This window comes from Carcharodon carcharias, chromosome 12, assembly GCF_017639515.1.
Source record: "Carcharodon carcharias isolate sCarCar2 chromosome 12, sCarCar2.pri, whole genome shotgun sequence".
In the NCBI taxonomy this organism is placed as follows: Eukaryota; Metazoa; Chordata; class Chondrichthyes; order Lamniformes; family Lamnidae; genus Carcharodon; species Carcharodon carcharias.
In genome coordinates, this window is record NC_054478.1 from 103,296,493 (window position 1) to 103,317,639 (window position 21,147).

Below are 21,147 nucleotides of genomic sequence, written 5' to 3' on the forward strand. Positions count from 1 at the left end.
AGGTGGTGGTATTATCTAAAAGAATGTGCTAATTAAGAGTGGAGAGCAGGACAAGCAAGGTAGCTCTAGTGGGGTTAGGGTGAAATAAACGATGGGTGGAATACATTTAAAAATAATGGAAATAGGTGGGAAAAGAAAAATCTATATAAATTATTGGAAAAAACAAAAAAAGAGGGGGAAGAAACGGAAAGGGGTTGGGGATGGAGGAGGGAGTTCAAGATCTAAAGTTGTTGAACTCAATATTCAGTCCGGAAGGCTGTAAACTGCCTAGTCGGAAGATGAGGTGTTGTTATCCAGTTTGCGTTGAGCTTCACTGGAACAATGCAGCAAGCCAAGGACAGACATGTGGGCAAGAGAGCAGGGTGGATTGTTAAAATGGCAAGCGACGGAGGTCTAGGTAATGCTTGCGGACAGCCCGAAGGTGTTCTGCAAAGCAGTCACCCAGTCTGCATTTTTTGTTTTTGTTTTTTCCAATAATTTATATAGATTTTTCTTTTCCCACCTATTTCCATTATTTTTAAATGTATTCCACCCATCGTTTATTTCACCCTATCCCCACTAGAGCTATCTTGCTTGTCCTACTCTCCACTCTTAATTAGCACATTCTTTTAGATAATATCACCACCTTCAACACCTCTTTGTTCTTTTGTCTGTGACATCTTTTGGTTATCTCCTCTTATCACTGCTTGCTTGTCCCAACAACACTCTCCCCCCAACCCTCCCTTAAACCAGCTTATATTTCACCCCCTTCCCTATTTTTACTTAGTTCTGTTGAAGGGTCATGAGGACTTGAAACGTCAACTTTGGTCTTCTCCGCCGATGCTGCCAGACCTACTGAGTTTTTCCAGGTAATTCTGTTTTTGTATTGGATTTCCAGCATTCGCAGTTTTTTGTTTTTATCCCTTGATTGGCATCCCAGCCAGCTGATTTAGCTCTTTGCTATAGATGGTAAACTTCCTTTCAGTGCATGACTCGTGTTAGCAGTGTGCCAGTGGTTTCCTAATAATGCAAGAGGAGCCATCCGTTTCGGTGTGGAGGTCATTGCTATTGCTTGGTTTGCGCTCAGCAAGGGACATCAATAAATTTGCAGATCACACAGTTGTTATGCTTCAAATGCTCCCAGCTGAGGGCATGAATTGATACTAGAAGAGTGCTAATGTGATGCCATGCTAATCTTTATCAAAAGCTTTTATCCCTCCTATTACATTATGCTATTTTGGCTGATAGCACCTTGCTATTTGGCTTCCCAAAGTTTCTGGGATATTTCACTGCTTCCCCCTCGTTCACTTATGGAATGTTAATGTTAAAAATGCTGGTCTAGCATATCCTTCTCCTGTCATGGATAATGCTGAAATGTCTATGCAGTATGTTTGATGAATAAAACTGCAGTAGAGGCGATAGGATTTGTTTAAGAAAACGAGTTTCCTTTTCTTCTTCCGCTCTTAATGGGTGAGGGGGAATGAAATGATTTAGTGGTTCCATCATGGTAATATTCCAAATATGATGTGACTCTTTGTAGTTAGGCTAATAAACTGGATTTTGCATCAATAAAAAGGGCCATGTTCATTTGAAACGAAAGATCTGGCAATCAATTAAAATTCTCATAGGAATCTATGGAAAATTAGATGTAAGGATTTGTCGTCTTCAATTACAGGTGTTACAATGAGAGTTTGTAATGTAGAGGCTCTAATTGCTTAGCCAAGCCATTTTGCAGAGGAGACATTAATGATGGCTTTATTATACATAAAATATCTTTCTTATTGTCTTTGAGAAATTTGTAGTATGTATCCCAAAATAAATACTTTCATAGCTATATATTAACCCGAGCAATTTGAGGACTTCAAAGCTGCTGTTAAATATATTTGCTTTTTGTATGGTGAACTATTGTTTAGAAAATATGAATATTAATTTAGTTTGGTTCAAGTGCACTGAAATGAATGTATTAGTCCATCCAATCTTAAGGACAGTTTGAGAGCATGAAAACTTTAGATTTACATGACACAACTGGAAAGTCACACTGCACTATTGAAGTCTGTTAAGAGATTAGTGTCATATTTAAAATGTTTCTTTTTAAACAATGTCTTTGCATTTTTGTACTCAACAATGAAAGAAACAATAACGGTAGGATTAGTGTTTTTCATTTTCTCAGCCAGTTGCTATAGGCCGGATGTTTGCTGAGGAGATGGGTCTCAGGGGTCGGGTAGGTTCCTGACTCCACAAACCTCTGTTAAGGAGGCCCTGTTCACCATATTTTCATTCTGGAGAAGCAGGGTGGGGTGGAGCCCGGAGATGGGCCTGAGGAAGCAACAAAGAGGAGAGAAGGCAAGGCTAGCAATCTGAAAGGCCTGCCCCTGTTTACTGGGACATTGGCCCAGCTTTGTTCATTACTTCTAGGCCCTCAAGCCCTCAACACCTACCCACCATGCCCCTCCATATCACCCATGATCCCCCTCCCCATGCATCCCCCATATCCACTCTCCTACTATCCATTATGTAGAGAACCAGTGAGCCAGTGGCAAAGTCTGACCTCTGAAACTGACACAATATAAAAAGAAGCTATGAAAATATCCTCTCTTTAAAAAAACCTGCTTCTTACAACCTCTTAAAAGCTGTCAATCAGTCACAGCCATTCATAGTATCAATGACAGAAGCTTCTATCCACGTCGTGCCTTTTAATTTTGTGTAAATAAGCATTTAGTCATTGAAAAACCATGTCAAAGATCAGGATATTACAAGGTAATAAATATGTCAGTCAAACAAAGCGTAACACTTCCCTGCATGATATATCAAATTGTCTGTTGAGAGCTAAATGCCATTCTTGGAGATCAGACATGCGTTCATAATGAGGCCATCTAGAAGAATCTAACTGCTTCTGTTAATACAGTTGCCAACATGGGGGTTATGCAGTGACATGGAGAGGGTATGAGGTGGCATGGGGGTGTGGGTAGGATTTGAAGGCTCGAGAGCCTAACAGCCTTTTATAAAACTGGGCCATAGTCCAGAGAGCTGAGGCGGGCCTTTAAACCAGCTTGCCTCCTTGGATCCCTCCAAACTACCTCTGGATTCTAACATCTCCCTGGAGCAAAAATTGTGTGTGACTTACATATCAAGGGGTTCAAGATATGATTTAATAAGGCAGCTGTTTCGTGTATGTACAGCAATGAGGCATTAAAAGCATAGTGAGTTGAGTTGAGTGACTTTTTCCGAATTGGTTGAGTAGCTAACAAAACTAAATAAACATGTAAAACAATTAAAACCAGAGGGCATTTTGCAACTTTGTTCACTAGTAATTTTTTCCTCCCACCAGGCGATTTTGCTGTCCTGATTAATGCCGGAATGTCTGTGAAACAAGCCATTGTTTACAACCTCTTGTCAGCTCTGCTTGCATATGTTGGTGTAGTAATAGGTATAGCCGTGGGACAGTATACTTATAATTTAACCCAATGGATCTTTGCTATCACTGCGGGCATGTTCCTATATGTGGCATTGGTGGATATGGTGAGTAATATCTTGGAAATTATTCTTTGGATTTTAAAAATTTCTGATCTGAACTAATTAAATTGACCTTAGTTTTAAATTGGCTTGGAGGATTTTTTTTTTGCTGTGTCTCTTCAAAAAGTAAACCTTTTAATATATTGGTGTACTTAAACGCATCCATGGGAATGATTTAAACATTAGTTTGCTGATATTTATTTATTCTGGAACAAGTTAAAAACCTCAGTAGGAAGTTTCTATTGTGTTACCTAAATGTGAGTTAAGATATCAATTAAATGACTGTGTTATTAGCAATACATATATAAGTTTAAAAAAAAACAAATGTTCACAAAGAATAAAGTGTCCCATTGCAATTAGCTTCAAGATCTGGTTGTGTGTAATAATGAAGACAAAGAACGGGTTTGGTTCCTCATCTAAAACTCATCACTACTTCATCAGTGTGCTTCCTTTTTTGACTGCCTGAAATGATCAACTTTATTTTGTTTTTCAAAGTTCCTTTTCTTTAAATGTGAATTTACTATTTTGATTGGAAATGCATTGGAAATTTCAGAGGACGATTGAAGCCTTATGAATGCTTGTATTCAAATGAGATAACAATTCTTTCTCTATCACTAACCAATTATTCATAATGTGCAAATTGACTTACATTAAAAAAAACACTGCAGGGAGATAGCTTTAAACATCTATTTTCATCAGGCAAAACCATTGTACTAATTTTCAATGAAGTCAAACCTAAAATGAAAGTTCTTCAAAACAAAAGAATGCTCATGTTATGGATATGTTATTTTTCCTTAAGTATTACTTATGAATTTTCCTCTCAGTACTAGTAGAGTAGGCCACTGGCCACCCATTCGCCAACCTACCAGTTGTAAAAGATGGGATGCTGGGGAAGTGAGGAGTGGTGGTGGAAGGCAGATCCCAAGCAGTGCAGCTGATTACCCCTGGCTTCCACAGTCCACTCCTGGAACCTCCAGGGGGGGAAGAGTTCCGATAGTTTCTGGGGCAGTAGCAGAATATTTACTGCCCCTTTCGGAGAGCGATAACAGTAAGCAACTCTCCCCCTTATCAGGCTCCAAGCACTGACTTTTGTGAGACTAAGTAAGCAACATTGAAACTGCAGCCAGAGCTTGAAGGTGTTTCTCCCCTTTTAAATTTGGCCTCTACTTCCTCTTGTGCAATGGAGACAGTACCACCATCGCATTTTCCTTCCTGTTGTTGGTTGGGATACTGTATGAATAAACAACCGCAAACTAGGAAAGTAGGTTGTGGTTGGGATGCTAGATGGAAGACGCCCCTCCACAATCCTGGCTGCCTCCAAGAGGCAGAGGGAACTCTATCCCCACAAACCTATTGCTCAATGAGCTTGACCTTTTGTTGCAATAGAGGTCGCTTTTGGAAGGAGAATCTTGTAGGGCATCTTCATTGCTTTTTTTTCAAAAGCTTTGCTTTCCAAGGGAAGATATTGTCAAAACAAATAATATTTGAATAGGTAAATAACCCTGAAGTGCGCAGTTCATTAATAACAGCTAGATATAAGGTTTGAGGGCTATTATAGAATTCAGATAGCAAAATATATATTGACTACTGGACCAAAATAATATCTTCTGGAAAAAAAATTAAATTTACCAGTAAATTTTGATCTTTGTTTTCTTAACATACATTTCTAATTTCATGTACTGATTTGCAGTTTGATGAATTTCTATTGGAAAAATACATGTCTACTACTGTGCTTAGACTTCTCATTTTACTGTTCCAAGAGTTGCAATAAAACCAATAAATTCTGTACCCTCTTCAGTTTATTCAAACCACTAAAGGGTGAGATCATTGAGCCCATGACCAATGCATACCTGAACTTGGGATCAAAGGAATTGTTTCTAGAATCATCTTCCATTTAGCACGAACTACTGGTACTGATTACACTTCCAGAGGCAGTTTGCTCAAGCAAAGGGAGTAACCCCCACCACCCCGGTCTCTGGTAACTCCTTGTGAGCAAGATCATAGGACTCTGGAGAGGTGGGTGGCAGTTGCTATTCATATAGCGGAGCACAACACAAGAATTTTTTTTTAAGTAACAAAATAATTGTCACCTTGTCCATTGGCTGCTGCATGGATCCAAAGAATCCTGAAAAAGGTACTTGCCCTGCTTATTACCTTTAAGATATTTTTATTGAGTCCTTCGACAGGCAGTGGGCCCCTTAACAGCCTGTTCCAGGCATCTGCTCTGATTAACCACCCTAAAACAAAAGCCGCCACCCCCTTCCCCAAATTTAGCAATGTGACCGGCAGAGAACTGAGTCTGTTTTGCACCTGAAAAATTGCCACAGTGCATTGGAATTTAGACTCAAAGAACCAATATGTTTGTTATACTATTTGCAGTTTTCTCCTGTCCAGTGCACTTTGACATTTGCAGGGCATTTTTGAGTCAGCCAAAAGATTTCCCACCTTTTAAGAGTTTGGACTGCAACCAAGTTTCAGTTTACAGCACTGATGAGCTACATCTTTTGCAGAAATTTGTCAGCTTAATTTTCTCTGCAGAAGAAAAATTAAGGATGAAAAGCTAAGTTCTGTGATTTCAGTTATTGTGTATCAAGGTGGAATTAATTGAAGGACCAGGTGTGATAGTTTATCTATTAAATATAAATTCCACACACTCCTGGCATGCCTTACACAATCTCCCCTCTGTAAACTTTCAATCATCCAAAACTCTGCTGCCTGCATCATTACTTGTATCAAGTCCTGAACATCTATTCACTCCTGTACTTGCCCAATTAAGCAATGCCCCATTTTTAAATTCTCATCCATGTTTTCAAATCCCTCTACAACCTTGCCTTTCCCAATCTCTATTCTCTCCTCCAGCCCCACAACTCTGAGACATCTGTCTCCTCCATTTCTGGCTTCCTGAGTATCCCTGATTTTAATCATTCCACCACTTGTGACCCAGCCTTCAGCTGCCTGCACCTTAAGACCTGGAATTCCCTCTTTGTTTATCTTCCTCTCTGTTCTCCTTTAAGATGCTCCTTAAAACCCATCCTTTGACCTAGCTTGTGGTCATCTGTCCTCATATTTCCATCTGTAGTTCAGTATCAAATTTTGTTAAAGTTCCTGTGAAGTGCCTTGGAACGTTTCACTACTTTAAAGGCACAACTCAAGTTGATGTTTTAAAAATCTATACACCATGTATAAAATGTGAACTATCAGCATAACTAGTTTCCATTTTGAACCAAATTCTGTTCTGTTATGTACTGTATGTTTAGCTTGCCGTACTTTGCAAGCCAGTGCATTATGGAATCGCAGAATCCATTTTGTTTGTTAGTTCAGTTGCTGAAGTAAAATAAAATGGAAGCTGCAGTATTCAATCACCTCTGTACCTACGTGTGTATTGATTAATCTTTGAAAAGTTATCACCAGTACTTGTTTTAAAACATAACAAATTGGCGACAAGGACAATGGACCTGGTGGAGTGGCAGTAATGCCACTCAGTGAAAGTAAAGTGAAAGAGCTAGTAGAAGGAAATTACTAGTAAAAAAACTGAAGTGACAGTAAACAAAAAATAACTGACAAAGAGAAAATAAAAATGTGGAAAAATGACAACACTTACCTGAACTATGGGACATTTTGATGAGACTGTTGAACAGTGGAGCTCCTACACTGAATGCTTTTGAGTTTTTTGTCCTTGCAAATGAAATTGAAAATGATAGAAAGGTGGCAACTTTCTTAACTGTGATGGGGCTAAAACCTTTGGCTTATTAAGAAGCTTGGTTAAGCCTGACAAACTTGGCACCAAATCTTATGATGATATTGTAAAAATCCCAGAGATGCATTTTTACCCTAAGCCACATGTTATAGCAGAAAGATTTAGGTTTCACAAAAGAAACCAAGAGGTGGAAACGATTGCGCAGAATGTTGCAGTACTTAAAAAGCTCACTGAGCATTGAATTCATAAAGAAGTACTGAATGATACCCTCCGCGACAGGTCGGTCTGTGGCCTTCATGGTGAAGTAATCCAGAACATCACCTGACAGAGGCTAACCTCGCTTTGCAGAAAGCTATGCAGTCTCCATAGAGCTGGCTGCAAAAGAAGCACAGTGGCTGAGTGCATCAACTCGAGTGCACAACGTGACAGCTGAGTGAGCAGCCAAGAATGTTACCATTGTGGAAAGCTTGGTCACCATCCATCTGAATGTTGGTGCAAAGACCTTGAATGCCATCAGTATAACAAGAAGGGACACATTGAGTGTGCCTGTAAAAACAAAAAAGCATCAGTGAATTAGCAAAGGAAACCAGAGAAAAAGAAACATGCAGTCTGGTGTAACAGAAAGAAAAGTCTGCATGTCATACAGCAGGAATGGGAAGACCAGAGTGACACTGAGTCCAAAGAAGAAGTGCCCCTCCACAACAGTAATATTCTCGGCTGCTTGCTATCTTGTGTGCACACTCAGCTGGCACGTTATGCACTCAATGCACTCAGCTGCTGTGCTTCTTTTGCAGCCAGCTCTATGGAGATTGTAATTTCTATGGCCACATCTTGTCAGTGGCAGGTGTTCACAGGGCTACTGGGTAACCCCACTGCTGGAGGGCCAACCAATACGTATGGAACTGGATATAAGGGCTGCTGTTTCTCTGGTCCCAGATGCTGTGTATAAGGAGAAGCTTAAACATCTTCCCTTGACGTCTGCAAAAATCATTCTGAAAACATATACATGGGAATCTGTACATCTACGGAAGTTAAAGTGGAACTAAATGGACAGACTGCTAAGCTACTACTGTTTGTGGTGAAATGCAACTACTCAGCTTTAGTTGAAGGGTCATGGCTTTAGAAGATCTGGTTAAACTAGGCAGAAGTACACAGCATTGCAAAAGAAGGAACTGCTCTGACAGCTGTTTTTTAAAAAAAATAAGTGCTGTTGTTTTCAAAGGAGATTTGGGAAGCACGAAGGGAATTACTGTAAAATTGAATTACAAAGCTGACTCTCAACCAAAATTTCTGAAGGCCAGAACTGTGCCTTATGCCATATGACCAAGCTGACCTGGAGCATCTGGTCAAGTACCTATCTCCCATAGCAAATAGATAACACCCATTGTCTCAGTGCTCAAGAAAGATTGCTCCAAATGCATCTGTGAAGATTTCAAGGTTATTGTTAACCCCATGTTGTGTGCTGAACAATATCCACCTCACCATATTGAGGACCTTTTTGCTGGCCTGACTGGTGGACAGAAATTCAGCAAATTAGATCTATTCCAGGCCTACTTATAAATGCACATTCATGAGAAGTCACAAGAATATTTTACCATCACAACACACAAGGAACTGTACATATATTGCTGTTTGCCTTTTGGAATAACATCAACTCCAGCCTTGTTTCAGAGGGCTGTGGACCAGATCCTGAATGGCTTGTCTGGAGTTCAGTGCTACCTAGACGACATCTTGGTAATGGGCAGGACTAATGAGGATCATCTCAAGAACTAGGATGCCACCCTACAAAGGCTAGAGGAGTATGGCCTATGGGTTTGCAAAGACAAATATGAGTTTTTTCAGTCCTCCGTAGAATATTTGGGGCACATCATTGATGCTGCTGGGCTTCACGAAGCACCCTCCAAGGGCAAGGCTGTTTTTTTTTCATTCATTCATGGGATGTGGGCTTTGCTGGCTGGACCAGTATTTATTGTCCATTCCTAGTTGCCCTTGAGAAGATGGTGGTGAGCTGCCTTTTTGAACCGCTGCAGTCCTTGTGTAGGTACACCACAGTGCTGTTAGGAAGGGAGTTCAGGATTTTGACTCAGCGACAGTGAAGGAACAGCGATATATTTCCAAGTCAGGATGGTGAGTGACTTGGAGGGGAACTTCCAGGTGGTGGTGCTCACATCTAGCTGCTGCCCTTGTCCTTCTTGTGGATGCTCCAGCTCCTCAAAATATCAGTCAGCTTCACTTGTTCTTCAGGCTGCGGAATTATTACGGGAGATTTATTTCACAGCTGGCAACCCTGCTGAACCACCTGCGTGAGCTTCTGTGTCAGGACAAAGCCTGGAAATGGACAGAAGCCTGTGATGCTGTGTTCAAGAAGGCTAAAGCAAAGCTGAAAGGTTCTGAGGTACTGACGCACTTTGACCACTTCTTACCCCCTAAAACTTGGCTGTGATGCATCACCTTATGGACTTGGAACCGTTATTTCACACATAATGCCCTCAAGTATGGAGAGACCCGTAGCAATCGTTTCACAGACTTTAAGCAAAGCCCAGAGCCAATACTCTCAAATCGAATGCTGAGTACTGGGAATCATTTTTGGAATCTGGAAATTTCACAAGTACTTGCTGGGATGGAAATTCACGCTGCTGACTGATCATCGACCACTCACCTCAATATTCAGTCCACACGCAGGCATCCCTTCCTTAGCTGCAAGCAGGAGGCAGCATTGGGCATTGATGTTAGTGCTTACACATATGACATCAAATATCGAAAATCTACTTTGTATGGCAATGCAGATGGTCTTTCGAGGCTGCCCTTACCAATCAGCCATGTGGACACTACTCAGGCACTTTCTACTTTGCACACGTGGAGAACACACCCGTCACTTCAGTCTAAATCAAGAAGGCCACTCGCGTGGACCCAACATTGTCCAAAGTCATGGACCTTGTGATGTATGGCAACTCTTCCCCGAACTTCCAAGCCTCATCTGACCTTAACCTCATCCTCCTGGAAATGCAAGGGTGATCAGTCACTTCAGGATGTTTACTTTGGGGCATGAGGGTTATTATTCCACTAATATTGAGGAAACCCGTGTTGGACCCACTACATTCTGGACACTATGAAATGAAAGAGATTGCAAGAAGCTACTTTTGGTGCCCTGGCCTGGACCAATACATTGAAGTCAAGGCAAGATCTTGTTCCTTATGTCAGAGTGTGAAAAACATGTCTCAATTTGCACCCCTCCATCCATGGGATTGGCTGGAAAACCCTCGGCAGCACATCCACGATGATTTCGCTGGTCCATTTGAGGAAGCAGTGCTCATGGTGGCTGTGGATGCTCATTCCAAATGGCCAGAACTGAGAGTACAGTTCAATCGTTACGGGTTACTAGAACAACTTGTGACTGATATTGGACCTCAGTTTGTCTCGCAGGAGTTTGAGAATTTTTTGGAAGGAACGGAATTCACCACATCACCTCAGCACCATGCCACCCCTCCACCAGTGGATTAGAAGAGAGATTTATTCAAACCATGAAACGTGCTTAAGATTGGCATGAGGATATTCCTCCATTCAAAAGTATCTGGACACGTTTCCGCTGACATACTGCAATTGCACACTTGCTTTGATCTGCTTAAAGCAACAAAAACACGGCAAGTTGTGCAAGATTATCAACATGGCCAAGTGGAGAGAAGAGCACAAAGATCAAAGCCAAGAAATTTTCTGTCCTGGACAAGAAGTTCTAGCTTGTAATTATGCTACTGGAGCTAAATGGGTTCCTGCTACTGTGATTGCTCAGATAGGACCTGTTTTGTACACAGTCCAAACTGTGGTGGAGACATAAAAACAAAAAAACTGCGGATGCTGGAAATCCAAAACAAAAACAGAATTACCTGGAAAAACTCAGCAGGTCTGGCAGCATCGGCGGAGAAGAAAAGAGTTGACGTTTCGAGTCCTCATGACCCTTCGACAGAACTTGAGTTCGAGTCCAGGAAAGAGCTGAAATATAAGCTGGTTTAAGGTGTGTGTGTGGGGGGCGGAGAGATAGAGAGACAGAGAGGTGGAGGGGGTTGGTGTGGTTGTAGGGACAAACAAGCAGTGATAGAAGCAGATCATCAAAAGATGTCAACGACAATAGTACAATAGAACACATAGGTGTTAAAGTTAAAGTTGGTGATATTATCTAAACGAATGTGCTAATTAAGAATGGATGGTAGGGCACTCAAGGTATAGCTCTAGTGGGTTTTTTTTTAATAATGGAAATAGGTGGGAAAAGGAAAATCTTTATAATTTATTGGAAAAAAAAAAGAAGGGGGAAACAGAAAGGGGGTGGGGATGGGGGAGGGAGCTCACGACCTAAAGTTGTTGAATTCAATATTCAGTCCGGAAGGCTGTAAAGTCCCTAGTCGGAAGATGAGGTGTTGTTCCTCCAGTTTGCGTTGGGCTTCACTGGAACAATGCAGCAAGCCAAGGACAGACATGTGGGCAAGAGAGCAGGGTGGAGTGTTAAAATGGCAAGCGACAGGGAGGTTTGGGTCATTCTTGCGGACAGACCGCAGGTGTTCTGCAAAGCGGTCGCCCAGCTTACGATTGGTCTCTCCAATGTAGAGGAGACCACATTGGGAGCAACGAATGCAGTAGACTAAGTTGGGGGAAATGCAAGTGAAATGCTGCTTCACTTGAAAGGAGTGTTTGGGTCCTTGGACGGTGAGGAGAGAGGAAGTGAAGGGGCAGGTGTTGCATCTTTTGCGTGGGCATGGGGTTGTGCCATAGGAGGGGGTTGAGGAGTAGGGGGTGATGGAGGAGTGGACCAGGGTGTCCCGGAGGGAGCAGTCCCTACGGAATGCCGATAAGGGGGGTGAAGGGAAGATGTGTTTGGTGGTGGCATCATGCTGGAGTTGGCGGAAATGGCGGAGGATGATCCTTTGAATGCGGAGGCTGGTGGGGTGATAAGTGAGGACAAGGGGGACCCTATCATGTTTCTGGGAGGGAGGAGAAGGAGTGAGGGCGGATGCGCGGGAGATGGGCCGGACACGGTTGAGGGCCCTGTCAACGACCGTGGGTGGAAAACCTCGGTTAAGGAAGAAGGAGGACATGTCAGAGGAACTGTTTTTGAATGTAGCATCATCGGAACAGGTGCGACGGAGGCGAAGGAACTGAGAGAATGGGATGGAGTCGGCCCCCTTCCACAACTCTTTCTCCGGTACATCGATGATTATTTCGGTGCCGCTTCATGCTCTCGTCAGGACTTGGAAAAATTTATTAATTTTGCTTCCAATCTCCACCCCTCCATCATTTTCACGTGGTCCATCTCTGACACTTCCCTTCCCTTCCTTGACCTCTCTGTCTCAATCTCTGGTGATAGACTGTCCACCAATATCCATTACAAACCCACCGACTCCCACAGCTATCTCGACTACAGCTCCTCACACCCCACTTCCTGTAAGGACTCCATCCCATTCTCTCAGTTCCTTCGCCTCCGTCGCATCTGTTCCGATGATGCTACATTCAAAACCAGTTCCTCTGACATGTCCTCCTTCTTCCTTAACCGAGGTTTTCCACCCACGGTCGTTGACAGGGCCCTCAACCGTGTCCGGCCCATCTCCCGCGCATCCGCCCTCACTCCTTCTCCTCCCTCCCAGAAACATGATAGGGTCCCCCTTGTCCTCACTTATCACCCCACCAGCCTCCGCATTCAAAGGATCATCCTCCGCCATTTCCGCCAACTCCAGCATGATGCCACCACCAAACACATCTTCCCTTCACCCCCCTTATCGGCATTTCGTAGGGATCGCTCCCTCCGGGACACCCTGGTCCGCTCCTCCATCACCCCCTACTCCTCAACCCCCTCCTATGGCACAACCCCATGCCCACGCAAAAGATGCAACACCTGCCCCTTCACTTCCTCTCTCCTCACCGTCCAAGGACCCAAACACTCCTTTCAAGTGAAGCAGCATTTCACTTGCATTTCCCCCAACTTAGTCTACTGCATTTGTTGCTCCCAATGTGGTCTCCTCTACATTGGAGAGACCAAACGTAAGCTGGGCGACCGCTTTGCAGAACACCTGCGGTCTGTCCGCAAGAATGACCCAAACCTCCCTGTCGCTTGCCATTTTAACACTCCACCCTGCTCTCTTGCCCACATGTCTGTCCTTGGCTTGCTGCATTGTTCCAGTGAAGCCCAACGCAAACTGGAGGAACAACACCTCATCTTCCGACTAGGGACTTTACAGCCTTCCGGACTGAATATTGAATTCAACAACTTTAGGTCGTGAGCTCCCTCCCCCATCCCCACCCCCTTTCTGTTTCCCCCTTCTTTTTTTTTCCAATAAATTATAAAGATTTTCCTTTTCCCACCTATTTCCATTATTAAAAAAAAACCCACTACAGCTATACCTTGAGTGCCCTACCATCCATTCTTAATTAGCACATTCGTTTAGATAATATCACCAACTTTAACTTTAACACCTATGTGTTCTATTGTACTATTGTGGTGGAGACATGTTGACCAACTGGTGCCAAGTCAAGCGCCATCTAAGGATATACCTCTTATGGCAGAGCCTGATTTCACCACTTTGAGTCAGACATCTCCAAATCAAGGAATACTAACTCCAGTCTCACCTCAGTCTAGCTAAACTAAAGTTGAAGTCGTCTCACCTTCACCTGCATTAGGCACAACTCCAGATTCTAAATTGTCATCAATCCCCAAAGAACATTACTCTATAAAAGCACCAGAAGTCCACCGTAACCCACACCAGGAGAGAAGACCTCCTGAGTGTCTGAGTTACAGATAAGGTGAACCCATGTGTTTTTTTGGGGAGGTGCTAAATAGCCCCCAGGGTTTAAATGGGAATAGAGGCAGCCTACCCTCTTTCCCTAGTTCAGAAAATGTTTTGTTAAACTGGCATTTCCAATAAGGGGGGGGGGGGTGGGGAATATGCTATCTGCTGTATGCCTTGTTTAGCTTGCCATATTTTGCAAGCCAGTACATTATGGGATTGTAGAATCCATTTTGTTTGTTAGTTTGGTTGTTGAAGTAAAATAAAATAGAAGTTGCCAAGTTCATTCACTTCCACGCCTATGTGTGTATTGATTAACCTTTGAAAAGTTATCAGCAGTACCAGTATTAAAACGGAACATGTTCATCAGTCGCCATTTAATTTCCTCTGAATGGGCATGTCTTAAACACCCACCCATCTTCTTGGCAGCACGGCTCTAATGCCTGCTTGATCCCATGCACCTACTGATAAGGCAAGTTTAACCCTAAACATATGTTTCTGAGCTGAAAAATTAAGGTTGACTCCTAATGCGAGTATAGCTCTAAACATACACTTATTAGCTGAAAAATTGAGGAATCGACTTGTAATTTAAAAACAAGTCTTATATGCCAGGTTGACTTATCAGCAATCTACAGTAAGCTTTAAATTGATTTATGGTGGAAGGGCAGGTACCTGAAACTGTTGTTTGCAGATTAGGCCTTAATTAAGACTTTTTTTTCCCCTTGCAGTTACCAGAGATGCTACACCGTCCAACAGATAACCATGCTCAGGCTAGGTTTGGACACTTTGCGCTGCAGAATGCTGGGATGCTCTGTGGGTTTGCCATCATGCTGCTAATTGCCATTTTTGAGGATCAAATTGTAATCCATTTCTAACAGTTTTGATAGTGTATGGTTTTGTTGCCTTATATGTAACAATTCAGTGGCACATAGGCTTTGCAAGACAAATTGTGACATATTTGTTAGTACAGTAAATGACTTTTCACAGCAACTGCTGATTTGTTGGTTGGTTTGATGCACGGTTACTTCCGTGGTTCAGTAGGGAAACTTAAATAATCAACTTTTTAAAATGTCCATGGAGAAGGTAAAATCAATGTTTGAATAAATATTTAGCACAGTTAGATCAGGGTAAGTGATGTATTTGTAACAGCTGTTTAGAATACTTCCTTTCGCATGCATTGTGGTAGGTGTTTGTTTATGGATGGCAGTCACCAACTGTAATGCCACCAGGATTCATGGTGCTGATTTTATGAGCTCATATCTTCAGTGTCACAAATAGACAAATTAGCAGATTCCAATTTAGCTTTTAAAATGGTGTGTGTTATAACTTGATTGTAGACATTGTCCATTAAATTCATTTATTATTCACTTTTATCATTCCTCCTTCCATTGTAATACCTCAGAACCATGTTTGCTGTTCTAAGTGATCAGCTAGATTGCTTGCTTGTATGTATTAGTTTGGAGTTAATTTTTGTAAGCCCCTATTAGCCTGTCACTGTGTGACATTTCCCTTTCTGTCACTGTATAAATCAATGTAATAGATCATATGTGATCAAGTGCAACTGGCCAAAATATGATAAATGTAAGTTAGTGGAGCCGTGATTCTTGTGGGTGTTGATCAATGTGATAGTTCATTGTTAAAGCCAAAGATTATGGAACCTAACCAGTTAATTTTGAAATTTATATGAAAAGTTTCAGTGTTAAGGTACCATAGACTTTGAGTTTGTCACAAGTGAAATTAAAAAGCATTTTGTTTATCACTTAAAAACAAGTTTTGATTGTTACAAGCCTGTATTATACTAATGTATGAATGAAACTGGCTCTTTCAAGTTTTACTTAATAAAGTCCTGACAATGCAAAACCATGGTTTTATTGTATTGATGTTGCAATAATCTTTGTTTCATCGTATCTATAATGATAGGTGATATACAGGCACACAAAATTTTAATTTTTTAAAATTTCTGCAGGAATGGTACCAACAAAATTGATTAATCAGAAATGTGGGGTTGAAAAATAGAAGTGAGTAATTTCCTAAAATCCTAATTGTTTCACATTTGAGGCAAACATTTTAAGAAAATTTTCACCAGCAACACTTCTGCCAAATACAAAGTGAGGTTTGAGCACTGAACTCACAAGTAAACTTCAAGCTGTAGTGAAGTGCACCAAAATCATTATTTAAGAATTAAGCTGACAGAGTAGAGCAACACCACGGCCAATCCAGTGTTTAGAAGGCTGGTCAGTAGGGATACGCATAGCAATCACAAAGTTAGTGGAATGTCCAGTTGTGGATAATGTACCCCTTCTCTCGCTGGTCTTGTAAACTGGAGCAATGTAAGCAGGCTGTGGAGAAATTTCTGACTTTTTACAAGGCTTTAGCCACATCTGTCAAAGGGAAACAAAAAGAACATAAATTATAATATTTATTGAATGCTAGTGTTATTGTTGATTAAATCATTTTCAGTAACAAGATGTCTTATGGCCGCACCCATGTCGGCTCTATTAAATTTAACAAAACCTGGCTCATCGCTTATGATCAAGTTCAACATTGTGTTTGAAAAGGGGAATAATAGATCAAGATAAGGCTGATTTAAATGGGATGAAACAGAGACTGTCCATGTTAAACTATGCAATTTTGTTAATGGACAAATTGACAGATCAGTGGAGATGTTCAATAAATAACATAATGTGACCACACTATCAGTTTATACCCCTAACTTGCATCACATTGTTAACCCCAAAGAAATTACAGAATGTGGGGCTAAAGAGTTGGGTTATAATCAGCCATTGCCTCATTGAATGGCCAAATAAGCTTGAGGGGCTAAATCACTGCTTCCCAAACTTTTTCCCATGGTAACCCCCCACCCCCCCCAGTTGAGGCTTGAGAATTGCCATAACCCCAGAGTGAGAGTCAGGTAGGGGTTAGAGCAGTGTCAGCAGGGGCACGATTGGAGGTGGGGGGGGGAGGGCGGGTGGGGAGGAGAGGTGGGGAAGAACTGTGAGGACAAGGCTGGGGGGTGGGGCTGATGGTTAAACTGATGGATTTTTAAAACAAAATCACCTACATTTTCACTGGCTTTTTGGAGCAAGAATCAGCTCTCTCTATTGGAAACACACCCAGTATTGAAAAAAAGCAATGGCATATAAAGGGGCTTTGCAGCTGTTAGCACTGTGTCTCCACTCCACAGCAGCCATAGCTGCCTTGTTGCTTGCAACTCCAAAATCTCTACTCGGGGGTCTCAACCCACAGTTTGTGAAACCCTGGGCTAAATGGTCTATTCTTGTTCCTATGTGATTCAACAACCTTGTAACGCAGGGGTGGTTAATCTAACATAATTCATTTGTAACTTATTGAGATGTGGGGAATCAGTACTAAAGAACAAAATCCTGGTGGTCTTGAATTGCTTCTGTACGTAAATACAGGCTATGGCTCCCTTGATGCCAGCTTCTAGATTCCTACCTCTTCTAACCATGAAGTATCAGGTTAGTGTTGAATATAGTTGAACTCGGCAAGAGAACCAAGGTTGTACATGCTCCTGCTCTTTTGTCTCCGAGGTACTATTCAATCTAGAATACCCCCCACCCCATGTATTTCAAAATATGTTTGTGTGAAACAAACCATCGACACCTTGTGTAAAACTACTTAAGTCTTCCATTTTTTAAAAAAGTTTTGCATAATTTTGTTAACCTATTGATAATATTATTACACAAATGTAAAATGTGTTTCAATTCATTCTAACCTCTCGTGTGAAATGCATTTTGGAAGAAAAATGAGGATGCGTAATGTAAGTTAAATTATGAGGGGCATGGACAGGGTGGATAGGGAGGAGCTGTTCCCCTTATTTGAAGGGTCAGTCACAAGGGAGCATAAGTTCAAGGTGAGGGGCAGGAGGTTTAGGGGGGATATGAGGAAAAACTTTTTTACCCAGAGGGTGGTGACGATTTGGAATGCACTGCCTGGGAGGGTGGTGGAGGCGGGTTGTCTCACATCCTTTAAAAAGTACCTGAATGAGCACTTGGCACGTCATAACATTCAAGGCTATGGGCCAAGTGCTGGTAAATGGGATTAGGTAGGTAGGTCAGGTGTTTCTCACATGTCGATGGGCTGAAGGGCCTCTTCTACACTGTGTGATTCTGTGAAATGTTCAATTTTAGAGGGTGCAGGAATGGAGGGACATATCCTTGAAGGTGGTAGGACAAGTTGATAAAGCTGTTTTAAAATACACATATGGGATCCTTGGTTTTATAAAGAGGCATAAAGTACCATAGCAAAAAAATGGTAAACCTTATAAAACACTGGTCAGGCCTCAACTAGAGTATTGTGTTCATTTCTAGCCACCACACTTTAGGAAGAATGGCAAGGCAATGAAGAGGGTATAAAGGATATTTACCAGGATTGTACCAGGGATGAGAGACTTCAGTTATGAGGAGAAACTAGGATTATACTCCTTAGAGCAGAAACCAGGTAAGGAGAGATTTAATGTGTTCAAAAATTGAGAGGTTTTGACAGAGAAGATCAGGATAAACTTTTCATTGGCAGAATCAATAACCAGGGTACACAGGTTTAAGCTAACTGGCAAAAATCCAGGGTAAAGGAATTATTTTTTAAATGCAGTGAATTATTATGAATTATAAAACTACCTGAAAAGGTTTTGATATCAGATAGAATAGTAATGTTAAAAATGGAGTTGGATATAGACTTTGAGAAATTTGCAGGGCTGGAGGAAAAGGGAAAGGGAGTTGAACTAATTGAATAGCCCTTTCAAAGAACCTGAAACAGTCTGTTTTATGATTTTAACCCCTCTCATAAACTGACTCAATAAGGAAGCAAAAATAAATCTAAGGTGGTGTAAGCAAACAAAATATTTGAAATCTTACAAAGGACTGATTTACAATTAAAATATCAAAGGTGTAAGGACAATAGAAAGGCAAGATAATAAGAACCCAAAGAAATAGTTTACCTATATATGTAGAAAATAAGCAGGTATTATTTCTAAGGGCCTAAGTAGGGTAGAAGTGTAGAGAATCATAAAATGGCAATGGTTTTCAATATTCTTAACATTTTGTACAATGAAATCTCAAGTTTATTCATTACAATAAATATATACTTTTAATAAAACCAATGCTACTTACAACAGGCATTGTATCATAGAGGATTTTGGGATATGATTCCGCCAGTTTTTTAAGATTCCTATCCCACCGTGCTCCATCTATAAAGAGGCCTCGTACATAGACACCTATATATAAAATATTAATATTAGTTAATATGGAGTTAACAGTTTCCTCTCCTTAGTCCCTGTCCCTTTCCCCTTTTAATCTGTAGTCATGACCCCTCTCCTTAAAAAAAATCCTTGCAAACTCCAACCTCCTTTTCCTCTCCAAAGTTCTTGAATGGATTGTACCACCCAAATCCCATTTTCCCTGCAACTCCCTATTTGAATCCCTTCAATCAGATTTCTGCTGCTAGCCCAGTACTGAAAGGCCCTTATCTAGGTCACAAATGGCATCCTAGGCGAGTGTGACCATTACAAACTATCCTTCATCAATCTTTTATCTTTCATCTCTCAGAAGGTTGACTACACCATCTTCCTCCAGTGCCTCTCCCTCTGTTGTCCAACTGTACTCTTGTGGATCCATTCTTATTTTTCCAGTTATACCCGGAGAATCACCTGAAATGGTTTCTCTTCCCAATTCTTTACCATTGGGTGGAATTTTATGGAGCTCGCAAGAGCAAGAAATGTGGCTTCGTTAGGCAGGATTTGAAATCTCGATTTTGCAATGGCAGGTTGAGATGCAGAGATAAAGTTAGCACCATATTGATGGCTTGTCCAGCTTCGCGCTGTATTATACTTTCATGCCTTGAATACTCATCAGCATAAAACTTTTAAAAATTACGTCCCACCATCAAGGTAAACTCAGCGGTGCACAAACATCTTGTGACACCCGGTTCACATTGGTTTAAAGGTGATGTGCTTTGTGCAGTTGTATGTAAGATCAGTGGTTCTACTTGAACTCTATGGCACAAGGGAGAGGAGCAGGAGAATGGCAGCTTGCATAGAGGCTCAAGACCAGCAAGGGTGAATCAGTGGTCAGGGGAGGGGGCTTGGGCAGTATGGAGTGGGGTCAGGGGCATGTAGGAGATGAAGTAGCAAGGTGCTGGCATCCTAGGAACGGTGCTGGGAGGGGTGGTAGTGGTAGGAACAGTCAATCATAGTAAGAAAATGAGGGCCCCAAAGGGCAGTGTCAGTATTGTCCATATGTATAAAAACAAAAAAACTGCGGATGCTGGAAGCCAAAACAAAAACAGAATTACCTGGAAAAATTCAGCAGGTCTGGCAGCATCGGCGGAGAAGAAAAGAGTTGATGTTTCGAGTCCTCATGACCCTTCGACAGAACTTGAGTTCGAGTCCAAGAAAGAGTTGAAATATAAAATAAAAACAGAATTACCTGGAAAAACTCAGCAGGTCTGGCAAGTTTTTGTTTTGTCCATATGTATGTCCATCTCAGGGTGTGGCAGAGTCCTTACAGGGCTTTGAGTTCACATTTCAGTTATCCCTGCTGACTGTGATCTCGGATAATGTATTTTACAATGCATAGAAGGGAAAGCCAGCTAAGCCTACAAGTTCAGCCACATACCACATAGTGGCAAATACAATACTGGGCACTACCATGAGCATTCAATAAAGAGTGATCTCGAAAACACAACAATGTTTCTTCCACAATAAAGGAAATGTCCCTAACTCCCCTCTAAGCATTAATGTGTGCCAACCATGAGGCATGCCAGTACATTTAGCTCTCTGATTAAGCTAGTCTCAACAAATAACCATGGCCTGAATCCTCTGGTCGGCGTGCAGGGGTGGGCCCCGCTCACCGACACGTAAAATGATGCACGGTGACTTCGGGCAAGCGTCCTGACCTCACTGCGCATCATTCCGATCCTCAGTTCAGTGGGCATGCAGCAGAGTCGGCTGCGCACCCACCAAACTGTCAAAGGCCGATTAAGGCCATTAATAGCTAATTAAACGGCTTCTCAGGGCTGCCCATCCAACATTAAGGTTGGTGGGCAGGCGAAGAGCCCAGGCTGACTTCACATTTCTCATGGAACCTCATCCATGGGTGGGATGAGGTTTCATGAAGGCTTTATATCTTTAATTAAAAAATTTAATAAAATTCATAGACATGTCCCAGCTCATGT

At 41.8% G+C, this 21,147-nt stretch overlaps 2 protein-coding genes across 7 annotated transcripts in view; one reads left to right on the forward strand and one right to left on the reverse strand.

The window, feature by feature from the left end:
• Positions 1 to 21,147, forward strand: part of slc39a10 (solute carrier family 39 member 10) — a 119,234-nt gene that overhangs the window by 86,787 nt on the left and 11,300 nt on the right. For 3 of the 6 annotated variants that reach the window (XM_041200171.1, XM_041200173.1, XM_041200172.1), the window contains exons 9-10: positions 3,308 to 3,498; positions 14,685 to 15,816. The exons of 2 other annotated variants lie outside the window; for them this stretch is intronic. In XM_041200171.1, the coding sequence (XP_041056105.1) occupies positions 3,308 to 3,498; positions 14,685 to 14,831 (338 nt within the window). In that variant the 3' untranslated portion in view covers positions 14,832 to 15,816. Of the gene's footprint in view, positions 1 to 3,307; positions 3,499 to 14,684; positions 15,817 to 21,147 lie in introns of those variants that run through there. One more of the 6 variants, XM_041200176.1, reaches the window with a different exon arrangement.
• The window catches only part of dnah7 (dynein, axonemal, heavy chain 7), a 616,407-nt gene continuing 611,390 nt past the window's right edge, over positions 16,131 to 21,147 (reverse strand). Inside the window, exons 64-65 of the mRNA XM_041200170.1 lie at positions 19,086 to 19,189; positions 16,131 to 16,337 (exon numbers count right to left, since the gene is read on the reverse strand). Coding sequence (XP_041056104.1) covers positions 16,131 to 16,337; positions 19,086 to 19,189 — 311 coding nt within the window. The remainder of the gene's footprint in view (positions 16,338 to 19,085; positions 19,190 to 21,147) is intronic.